General features: G+C 45.2%; 1 protein-coding gene across 1 annotated transcript in view; it reads right to left on the reverse strand.

Annotated features, from left to right (window-relative positions):
• The window catches only part of LOC121723597 (kielin cysteine rich BMP regulator), a 54498-nt gene that overhangs the window by 30104 nt on the left and 11894 nt on the right, over positions 1–12500 (reverse strand). The window contains exons 6-7 of the mRNA XM_042109405.1: positions 1970–2046; positions 1654–1750 (exon numbers count right to left, since the gene is read on the reverse strand). Coding sequence (XP_041965339.1) covers positions 1654–1750; positions 1970–2046 — 174 coding nt within the window. The remainder of the gene's footprint in view (positions 1–1653; positions 1751–1969; positions 2047–12500) is intronic.

The following is a 12500-nucleotide window of genomic DNA, read 5'->3' on the forward strand; positions in this document are numbered from 1 at the left end:
TACAACGTCTGGTATTAGCCTAATAATTAGGCTACGGCGCTATAATCATGGCTAATTTACCAGTTGCCACTTATTCTGTCCTCTTCAAAAAAAATCTGGAAGCTTGGCACATTTGGCAGCATTTTCCTCCAATACTTTTCGTCTTTTTTACCTGGCCTTTCCAGTCCCTCATGGCCTCTTTCTACCATCCATCCTCCCTGACGCTTATCACTACGGTAGGGCCGGCCCAGCTGGTATCTGAGAAAACTTTTTAGAAAAGACCAACCAATTAACTCTTCTTGGGAGGGGAAAACAACCCATGCAGAGGCTGCGGTGTTAGCAGTGGCGCAAAAAGTGGGTATGCGCTATATGCGGTGCATAGGGGCGCAGCACCATGGGGGCGCCAAAGCGATGGTAAATAATAATAATAATAATAATAATAATAATAATAATAATAATAATAATAATATATTTGGTTTATTCTATATGTAGCTACTGTTGTACGTTTCTAAATCATTTCTGCATTTCCTCAATGTTAAATAACATTTTAGAGCACTAACAGGCTAGAGTAGGCGCCCTATCATAAGATTCTATCATAGAATTTTGACATAGAAAAGGGAGTGGGGGCGCCGTGAGCGCTGAGTGAGCAGTTTTCGTCTATGGAAAAAGATGGATAAAGCATAAAAGCTGTTCATGTTATTCATGTTACCAGACTAACTAGCATTTGCTATGCATATGCCGATTGAAACATAGCCTATTCCATTCAGATAGCTAGGTGGCTACCATGCTCATACTGCACTTTCAATGGCAAACTGCAAACAGAAATGTCACACTAGCAACAACTCATTACATGTTTCCATTTCCTAACAATGAAGACTCCTTGTAATAACTTAATAATGTGCTGTCAATGTGGCGCAAACAAAGGCTAGAGTTGGATCAGCCTTATCTTTTGTGAGCAACAGCTGGCAAAAGGACGTTATGAGAACCGTCAAGACTCTCTTAAAGTGACAATGCAACATTTTACAATACTTCAAGTTCAAATTGGCAAAATGTCTTAAAAAATAATAATATGTAATACATTATTGGCCTTTTGCTTTACTTTAGCTGTAAAGGTGTGGGGGGGGGGGTGCCAATTTGTTGTTGCATACCCCTCAAAAAATGGGTAGCTGCGCCCCTGGGTGTTAGGCATAGGATGCGAACGTGTGTAACCAACTTTAAGAGAAGATAGATTAACGTGGCAAATGATAATATTTTTCCCTCGACCGGCCCAAAAGTGAAGCGGCCCACCGGGAATTCTCCCGATTACCCACTCCCGGCCTGTGTGTGTGTGTGGGACCGCACAGCATCAGAGCACATCAGAGCGAAAGGCGATGTGTGATGTTGAGTGATCCATCTCCAGCTGGCCTGCTGAGTTTCAGGGATGGGAATCTGCAGAACCACTCACTCCAGTTTCAACCACCATGCGTGTGTGTGTGTGCCACCTGTGTGTGTGTGCCACCTGACAGGTTTAGATCATCTGTCACGAGATTCATCTTTATGCTACAATAGACATACGGGAGTAGATGCAGCTGTGTGTGTATATATGTGTGTGTGAGAGAGAGAGAGAGAGAGAGAGAGAGAGAGAGAGAGAGAGAGAGAGAGAGAGAGAGAGAGAGAGAGAGAGAGAGAGAGCACCTGAGCGGCAGACAGGACAGCACTCCCCCTCTGGTATACTCTGATCTCGACAGGGGAGTGAGGAGCAGCTCACCCTAATGCAGTTCATCTGACCATTCTACAGGAGACGGAGAGAACACACACACACACACACACACACACACACACACACAAAACACATAGAGACAATATGCTTGATACTGGAGATATTACCATACACTAGCACTAGAGTGTGCATTTGTGTGTGTGTGTGTGTGTGTGTGTGTGTGTGTGTGTGTGTGTGTGTGTGTGTGTGTGTGTGTGTGTGTGTGTGTGTGTGTGTGTGTTTTGAGCATACCTTACACAGACATGAGGAACAGCTGTCAGGTTTATACTCCTCTTCGGTCCTGTAGGTTTTACCATCATACACACACTCTGCAACACAATTCAGCTGCAACTTAGATATGGGTACTTTTTAACATAGTGGAGTGTGTGTGTGTGTGTGTAGGAGAGAGAAAGAGAGAGAGAGAGAGAGAGAGAGAGAGATGGGGGGTTGTTCTTCTGTGACCCTCAGGATGAAGCAGTGTAAGAAGAACCTTGATCTCCACCAAACCTAAAGCATGTGTTTCAAATGTGAGCAATATGTGGCAGTGTGTGGGTGTTTGTGGGTATGTGTGTGTGTGTGTGTGTGTGTGTGTGTGTGTGTGTGTGTGTGTGTGTGTGTGTGTGTGTGTGAATTGTGTGGCTGCATGTAATGTAATCTTTTGTGTTTGGTGAATGTGTATGTGAAAGAGAACATGAGCAACACACACACACACACACACACACACACACACATTTGTACACGCACACATAATTACACAAATAAACACTTTAAAATAGAATGCAGAAAGGTGGCTTTCATTAGCAAAGAATGCTTCACCCCTTTCAGTGGCCTATATGTGGTGGCAAAGAGGAAGTCTCTCTTTCAAGTGCGTGCGCACATGCACACACACACATGCACACACACACATACACACACACACATGCACACACACACATACACACACAAAAGTGTCATTTGTGCCTAAATATTGACATAAAACAAACACCACCATAAACTACTCAGAGCCCTACATGTTATGTGGCCTACACAAACAAACAATACAATACAAGCACACACACGCACACACACACACAAACACATACACACACAGTGACACAAACATGCATAACTCTTTTGAACTGTTTTGTGTAAAAGGGTTTTGATCAAAATATATGGAGTTGTGGAATCCCCCATTGAGTCTTTGTACAGAGAGCACATGCAAATCCTATTATGGGGGGCCGGGGGGGCAGAGACGAGACAGAGACAAGAGACCAACCACATTTCCCATGAAATATTTGGAGAACATAATAAGACATGATCATTCACACTCCACATACCCATACTACAGAGTGGCGCCATCACACACACACACACACACACACGGATACACACACACATACACGAACACAACATGAGTGTGCCACAAGGTTGTATACAGACTACAATAATGAGTCATGACACATTTGACCATCAAGTTATTCTACTGACTTCTGAACTCTATGCAATTCAATCCAATTTTATTTATAGAGCGCCCAAACAATGTCATCACAATATGTAGGAACTCCAACAATCTCTGCCAGACACACATAATGCTATATACTATGTACTCTGAGTCTGTCACACAAACCACACAACATCCTCACACATCACTGACAAACTCTAGAGCCAAACAGAAATGAACTACTGCTAATACACACACATAAGTCATATATGTGTTTTTTTGTGAATATCTGTTTGTGAGTGCATGTGTGTGCGTTCACCAATCCTGGCACTCGATTGGCTGGCCACTGTTAGGCTCCACCCACTGGGTGTGGCAGGAGCCACATGTGTTCATACGACACACGGCGCCTGGTTGCCCCTGGCAACGAGCAGACTGACAGAGGTCAGGGCAGGTCACAGGGGCGGAGCCAAGAGGACAACCAGAGTACCACTGCCATGCAAAGCAGAATCTGAGAGATGGAGAGAGAGAGAGATTGAGAAAGAAAGAGAAGAGAAAGGGAAGAAAGAAGAAAGAAGAGAAAGAGAAGAAAGCAGAGAGAGTGATGAAGAACAGGAGATTGGAGGAGAGAGAACAAAAGGAGAAAGAAGAGGAGAGTGTCTGTCTGTTCTCTGAGTTCTATGTAATATGTGTTCACTGTCTTTTAACCTCTATCTGCCTTTGGGGTTCTAGGCTCTGTCTGTTGACAGCATTCAGTGTTCCACTGTCCATCTGCCTGCTCTGCACTCTGTGGACCAATTTGCAGTCAATGTCACTGCTGCATCACTTAGAGTGCAGCCGACTGCTGATTGTAGAAAATCTCATAGACTTTCCATGTAATGTTCCAGACTTTCTTGATCTTATTAAACAGCTTCAGTATGTTTCTATAACATTGGTATGCGTTTTTCACACTGTATGGGCTACACACTACAAAATATATCCCCAGCAACATGATCAAATGAGTTAGCCTGGTAATACCAGACTCACAACATCGTTCCACTTCATGAAGAAAGTCTGGCTACTCATGATTGGGAAACATTTCCAGTTCTAGCATCGTAACGGGGGTAGACTTTGTGCTATTTTCAAATCATTGGTCCAGCCTCAATCGCATTGATCAGGGATTCCTAACACTATTTCCTACTTAGCTTAACCTTTGCTGATAATAAACCGCATCGGCAGTTTAAGTTCTAAGCTCTATCTGCTCTCTGAGGTCTTGGTTCTATCTTGGTCCCAGTTCTGTTACCTGAGGTCTGGAGTAACTGGGAGCCAGAGACCACTCTTCTTCACAGGTGACACATTAGGGTTGTAGTCCTGCTGAAAAGGCCTCTGATTGGCCCATTCCTTAGCCAGCTCACCAATCAGGGCACGGCTCTCCTGTGAGTCCACACCCACCCAGTTCTGATTAGCCCAGTGGCTGGGCAGGGGGCTGATTGGCGGGCAGATGCGGGGGGTGTCAGTGAGCGCGTGGGGCGGCAGGAGGCTGATGTTCATGAGAGCGTGGAAGTAGAACCGCAGGTAGTGCGGCCCACCAAAGAAGAAGTTACAGCCGTCCTGGTCCACTCCCTCCCTGCTGAAGCCAAACGCATCGAACCCGTAGCGGTCCAGCCCGAACGCGCTGTAGCCATAGTGACCAAACCCATCCGGAAACAGCTGGTCCAGCAGATCGCTCCCGGGTGACGTCAGCAGGAGCTTGCCATCGCGCTGCATGCCAAAGGCCGTCAGGTTGGCCCGGTTGAAGCCGTAGCGGTCAAACCCAAAGCTGTCGTAACCTTGGTGATCCACATGGTCACGGTTGTAGTTGTCCCTGCCGAAGCCATGGCGATCCCAGCCCATACTGTCGTAGCCGCTCCGGTCATAGCCTTCAGCATCAAAACCTCGCTTGTCAAACACTCTCTCCTCCTCCTCCACTCCTCCTCTAAGTGTGTGTGTGTAAGGGCCATGAGCATCTGTCGTGTGTGAGCGTGAGGCGTGGGTGTCTGCTCTGCGTGTGTGTGAGGCACGTTTGTGTGTGTGAGTGCGGTTGCATGGGGAGCCCAGTGTGATGGGGATGTAGACGGTGCATAGACGCTGCCCGGAGAGCCGGACGTCCTCCAGGGTGACTCCAAAGGGCTCCAGCCCAGCAAAGCGCAGTTCCTCTGGGTACAGCGCTGTGTCGGACACCCCAGCGTCCACTGAGGTGGCCGCTGCCAGGGCCCGTCGCTCCTGCCACTGCTCCCACAGCCGGTCCACGAATGCCGCATGGGACAGGAAGGCAGGGTCGTACGCACAGAGGGGTGTGGACATGTGACCTCCGACCCAGAGCAGGAAGAGGCTGGACGCTGCCTGCAGACGTGTGGAGAAGCGCAGGAAGTCTGTCTCCATGGTGATCAGCTGCATCGTGATGGTGTCAGGCACGGACACATTGGTGTTGAAGCGGCGTCGTAAGCATGGCAACCAGCGGCGGTTGGCGGGCTCGAAAGGGTGGAGCCACACACATTCAGTGTGTTGGTCACCGTCGCCCCCAAACACGTTGGCCTGCCAGGCGGTGGAAGATTCCAGAGCGCCGGCGTCTACCGTCCACTCCAGGTAGGGCACGGAGATGGCGCAGGACGAGGCATTCCTTAGAGCACGCTCCACACTCCACAGGAAGTACCGGTGCCACGGCAGGAAGGAGCCTCGCCCGTTTGCCTCGGGAACAAACTCCGCCCTCAACCTAGTGAACTCTGCCCAACCGTCTGAGAGAAAGATACACAACACTTCACATACACACACACACACACACACACACTCTCTGAGAGTAACAGTGTCACATTCAATACACACACAGACACAGATCCACTCACTCTCTTCACTTCACCAAACATTTCATTCACTACAATGAGACACAGGCTCTCTCTCACTTGCTCAGACAAACTAACAACTAAAAACATATAAAGAAAAAAAAAAACAACTCCAGGATCAACTATGCTCTACAGCCCTCTGAGTCAATCCAAAGCATCTACAGTATCTCATCTCTACAGGTATTAGTACCCAAATACTACATGGTTAGTTTCCTGTTTCTAGGAATGGAAGCGAGTGATTGCTTTGGCAACCGGTACCTGGTTGGAGGTAGAGTGCTTGCACAGCATGTTGGTATTCTCTCATCTCTGATTGGCTGAGGTCTCGTATTTCCTTGCGTGGCTGTGGCAATCTGCAGGTGCACTCAACGACCCCCCGATAGGTGCACACACACGCCTCACAACCCGCCTCAAAGGCCTCCCCCGGTCTGAACGATCGCCCATTGAACACACACACACACTCTGTGCGCGCCCACACACACCCTGTGGAAAGGCAGAGGCGTCCGGGAGAGAAGCTGACCGCTGTGCCCTTCTGCTGACACTGCGAGACGGACACACGCTCGCAGCTGATTGGTCCCCTGTCACAGCCCTGCAACGCCCCCAACGATGCGTTCAGACCAGGCCCCACCCACTCAGGCACCCAAGCAGTGGGCTCTGGGATGGAGGAGGAGTTATGGTCTCTATGAAGACCGCGATCGGAGCCAGTGAGGCGAAAACAGCAGGCTCCCATCATGCACCACGACTCGCAGGCTTGCCGAGTGAGGAAGTTGTTGCTGTTGCCATGACAGCCACTAAAGAGGAAAGGCTCACAGGAGGAGGAGGGAGGGTTGTAGAACCAACGCTGAACAGGCTCCGCCCTCTCCAGACACCTGCCCTTTAGGACGGGCATGAAACAGGCCTAAAACACACACACAAGCCACAATACAAATACACACACATACACACATATACCGGAACACACACACATTCAGGTGTAAAATACACGCAAGGCATAATACACACCCACAAGTCACAATACACACATACACTGGAACACACACACTTGCATACAGGCTATAATAAACACACACAAACCAGAACACACACATTCACTCAGGCCACACATAAGCTAGCTATAGTACATACACAAACACACACCGGAAAATAGAAGCCTATGACACACACAAACTCATCACACACACACACACACACACACACACACACACACTCAAATCACTGAGATGTAAACCTAGCTTAGGGCTGTCACTTTACGTTCGAAAATCGATTGCACAATCGATTGGACCAAACAACACAAGTTTCGAAAACGGAATCGATTTTAACCAAATATGTACACTATTAATTTTAAACGAATTAATCAAATAAAAAGGATAGATGTAACAAAATTCACAAACAAGAATATAATAATATAAAAGAATTCCGAAGTGCAGTAAGCATTGTAAAAGCTAAGAAGAAAATTCCCACCAATTTTACGTACCGGAAACAGCTGTTTCAATCAGCTGCTGTGCTGCTAGTGTTTTGCCAAAAAATGGAGAACAACGCGATCAATCTGTGCGACGTGAGAGAGACGAGTGATAGGCCCTAATAACTTGAGACGTTCGATGTGGAAGTACTTCGGATTTTTGGTATATCAAACTATGGAGAAGAACAAAGCGGTAGGCTATGCAAACTGTGCAATCGAGTTCTACGTAGGCGAAATTTGTTTGTTTGTTGTTGTTGTTGACATTTCTAATTGTAAACACAGACACAGCTACGTTGAAGCCTGCAGTCACGTTTGTCATGTTTTTCGAGAATGTTGCACTCCAGTTTGTCATTGTGCACGAAACTTCACGCCAATAAACGTTCCTCCTATTGCCTGTTAGTTGTTTGTGGATTGGCCTATATTTGGTGTTGAAAATGGAAACGTCTTTAGACATGAAAAATCGATTTTACAATCGATTCAATGAACACTTATGTCTCAAAAATCGAACAGGATTTTTTCACAAAAGTGACAGCCCTAGTAAACCTACACCACATGCTCAATATTACTCAACATTAGTACAGCCATCAAACACACATGAACCAACAGAACCTGAACAAAACCGAACTGAACAGAAACATCACAACACACAAAAGAAACACATTTGCCACTTCTGTGTTAGTGACTGAGGGCTCCATCTTCCACTCCAGCGCAATTGACTTTGCACAAATCGCTTTGTGGGCGGATCTTGGGCGCTGATGCTATTTTACTGGTGGGATAATGACTGCTGCGCCCGACGCAAATCTAATGTAGGGTGGTCTGTACATTACTCATGGGTGTGGTTTGGGCGTAACGTGCAATAAACCAATCCGAGTGTCATCTCACATTCTCTTTAACAACAGGCACGCTTGTTCCATAGCGGATTGCTATTATGATGGCAGATTTGCCAGGCGCAGCCAGGAACAGTTCACATACTGACTATAGTCAGTTGGGAACAGTTTGCTATTGATTTTTCCTCTTGACAAAATGTAATACAGAAATGTCATTTTCCGATGTTTTGGGATCACTCTCACTGAATCACAAGGTTATGAATGCATGGTGATATTTTTGCAATGTAATCTAACATTACCTCACTATAGACAATGCAGATCTTCTGTCAGATAAGCTCTCCTCTCCCGTGCTGCTGCTGGGGCATTTGGGTTAAATGGCATCGGCATGCAGTTCAACATCACGTCTCATTAAGTCCTCTAATATTTCCTAATTTATGTCATCAACACATCTGTGATTCGTGGAAATGTGTACGCTAGATTTATACCTATTTTTTCACATCGGACACCACACTGATTTCCCTCGTGTAGCAATATTTGTCCTTGTAATTGTTTATGGCAACTGTGTTGTATATATGAGAGGAGCAAAGTGCATTGCGTAACACAGGCGCCCAGCAAGCACTCCTGCAGGTGTAAGCTACGGCTGTACCTTACCATCAGGCAACTCAACGAGAAACACTGTTTCCAAGTTGACCTAACTTTCCAACTCTGCACAGTATCCCATTAACTGCATGACAGTAAGCTATTCACAATATTTTATGTAAAGTAGAGTTTGTAAACACGTTATCATCAACATGCACGCACAACTTTTTTTTGAGCTGGAGAGAGAATAAGGAATGGACGCAGCAGATTATAGCCAGGGCTACTTGCTGCTTTCTTTTACTATCTATGGTTGCTGGTTAACAGCACCAAAGATTGTTAAGGCGGAGCAAGATACTTCGTTGTAGTTCATGTCTATGGGCACGAAATGGGGATCGAATCCTGTCTGCATAAAGAGGCGTGTTGATGACGTATTGATGAGCGTACGTTGCAACCGGCCAACAGCAGCGGCATAAATAACCGGCGCACACCTGATATAAAGTCGATTTTCTCCAGACTGGAATGCTCAGAAATGCTAAAAATGTACCTGAAATGTTCGGAAGGGTTTGAGGATCATGAAAACGTGCCCAAAATTCACATTCTTAACTCTATAGAACCAAGACCTTAGAATATGTGGTAAAATTCTGAGCTATGGCCATAGACTTCAATGGAGCAGTCGCTGCTTCTGCTCTGCATAAAGGGGGATTTTAACCCCCCCTCGTGCGATCCGGGTTCCCGAAAGTGGCTCCTGATGAAATATCTTGCTCCGCCTTAACAATCTTTGACAGCACATAATAAGCTGATTTAAAGGGAAACTTGGCAGGATTTCCCCCTCTGCTGGAGAAAATGCTATTTCAAACTGTGGGAAAAGGTAACGATAAAGCACATGGATTTTTTTACAAGCTAGCGAACGGTTAGCATAAGTTTGGCAGAGCTATGTGGATGTTACAAGGTAAGAAAAACGATTTAAAACTAGTTTCTTGTTTCTCACTTCTCTTTCCGGGACGGTAGTCTCAATGTTGCAAGGTTGGTTTTACGCCTGGGGACGCTAGGCGCAGCGGGGAAAGTCACCATTTTCACTGGAACAGTTCATTTAACCATCCAAATGATTTCTAAACAGGTTTATTACGTTGAAATAGTTGCCAAGTGCCCCTTTAAGCTAATTCACAAACTCAAGACTTCAAGGCCATCATGGACATAAAACGTTTTTTGAAAACAACGAAAGGATGGAGGGAACATAGCAAAGCTTAGAGTTATTTCAGATGGGCTACAACAAGGTAGGCAAAATTGTGGTGCTTGTCAAAACCTTAGCGCAGCTGGAATAATGCGTATAGGCTGGTGTTAAAGCGCACACAATGTTTAAAGCCATACACAACAGTAAATTGGAACAAAACTAAAGGTAACTTTAGCCTTTATAGGGCTGTATAAAGTTGTCCAAATTAATAGATCGTAATTAGGCGTTGTTGTTGTAAAGATATTGCATGTAGATGTACTATATAGGCTACTAAATTTTTATTTGACCAATGCACGAAAAAAACCGGGAAACGGACAAATATTATCAAGGCTTTGAATGTTTCCATTTGTGCACAGGGTGTCTGTAGATCGGTGTGCATAGCATTAATTCCTGCAGGCCTGTGGCCATGCATGTGCCCATAAAATAGCATCTGAATTTGCGCCACTGACTGAGGTTCCTGGTCTGTGGCGGAATTGTTTTCTGAAACTGCAAAATATCAACACGGACCGTTTGCGCCGGAACACGCCCCCTCTTTTCGCTGAAAAACCCCCGTGGGCGCACACAATGTTTCTTCTATGTTTATTTCAGCATGGCGGCCCCCCACGGTTTAATTAATACCGCCACGGTAGCCTATCAGAATCAGGGCAGACACACATTTGCTTTTTAAATAATCCTGCGACATATCCTATCCTCCCCCGCTGGCTGCCGCTCACATTGCAATTTAACAGCCTAAACTAGTCAGAGGTTATTATGGCCCGTCCCGTTTCAGTTCATATATTATATATTGTATTGATGTAGCCTATTTAAAGCATTAACTTTCTTCTCAGTGTTTCCTCTTCATTTAGCGGTGCCACTGCTTCAGAATTAGGGGAGACGCAAAATATTGTCTGGAAGCATAGTAGGCTAAATGCCCTCCACTGGCGGCTGAAAATTGCAGTTTAAGAATAAACAGCAATGCTAATCCGAGGCAGGCCTACCTGTCTAGTTTTATTCCATAAATATATTGTTTTTATAGACGTTAGTGGCATGCGCTATCAAGAGCTTCCATGTGCTACGCATGTTTGTCAACATCGCAAAAACTACAATTTTCGCAAACTTGGTGGAAAGGTGTAGCACAGGCCAAGGAAACCCCATTAATTTCTGAAGCTGATCGTATAAAGTATTTCCCATATGGTAGTCTATAGGCCTAAACTCGCTCGCAACAACAGCATAAATGAAACTGGAGAGGATGTCTCCGCGAAGACACCGCTGTTACATTAGATGCACTCAATCAGGAATCAACACAGTAAAAAAAGCAACGACTGCTGGTAGTAACGACATTGCAAAATATTTTGTATGCACTCGCGGTGATGGCCTAGTAGGCCTAATGTGAATCGCGGACTATAAAGTAAAGGAGATTTGCACCAAATAAAGGCAGTGTTGTGGGTTGTGTTGGCACAAAACGTGTTGGCACAAAACGTAATTTCTTTCATAAACGAAGTAAGCTAAGCGTTTCTCCATTGTCAACGTGAACTACCGGTATGTTCAAGCGTTCAAGTGACAATGTGGTTGCGGGCGCTGGCGCCACTGTTAAAACAAAATTCTAGAGGAAACACTGGCGCACATGTACCTGTAGAGGGAAAATTCCAATATGCGCTGACTGCAAAATAGGAAAGACAAAAGCGCGAGTATACTAGGGTGACCAGATTTGGGTTTGTGAAAAAGAGGACACTTCAGTGGGGGGGGGTGTCAACAGACATGGTGACTATGTATGATAATGAGCTTGATTGGCCGACCCAACGCTAACAGAAAAACACTGCCTCAAAAGACTATTTTGAACACTTTTCAATGTGCAAAAACAATAATTACAATAAAAGCGAGCTCTATATGCGCAAGATATATTTGGATGGCAACCCATCTTTAATGTTGCATATCTCTAAATTTGATCCAAGGTGTTTCTGAAAATACAAACTGAATCTTTTACAGTAGCCTAGCTCTATAATTTTGAACAATCTGTTTTAGAGCTTAATAATCCTGACCCGTGAAAACAGTTGTTGATGGGGACTGATGTGGATATGTTGTCCATTTTCTTATATCTATTCAATCCTGTCTGGTCTATTATTAGGCCTACCTCTTTTCAATCCATTATTATTAGATATTTTTTTTGTAAAAAAATAGGCCTACATCTATCCCTTATGTTATGCCAACAATTTAATTCACCTGCATATAGGCTACAGTAGCCTAGATGGAGGATTATTGACATCTGCTGTTGTCAGTGTGCAGGCTATCCCTTAAAGGCAGTTTAAAGGGATAACCAAAGTGCAGTTTCCTACCCAAAGCTAGAAAGTTGCTAGGTCGGCAATCGTCCAGAGAAGGCTGCTCAGACAATGGCAGAAGTTTTCGTCATGTTATATTTTTTACAGTCTATGGCTATGA

The sequence above is a fragment of the Alosa sapidissima genome, chromosome 11 (assembly GCF_018492685.1).
Source record: "Alosa sapidissima isolate fAloSap1 chromosome 11, fAloSap1.pri, whole genome shotgun sequence".
Classification (NCBI taxonomy): domain Eukaryota; kingdom Metazoa; phylum Chordata; class Actinopteri; order Clupeiformes; family Clupeidae; genus Alosa; species Alosa sapidissima.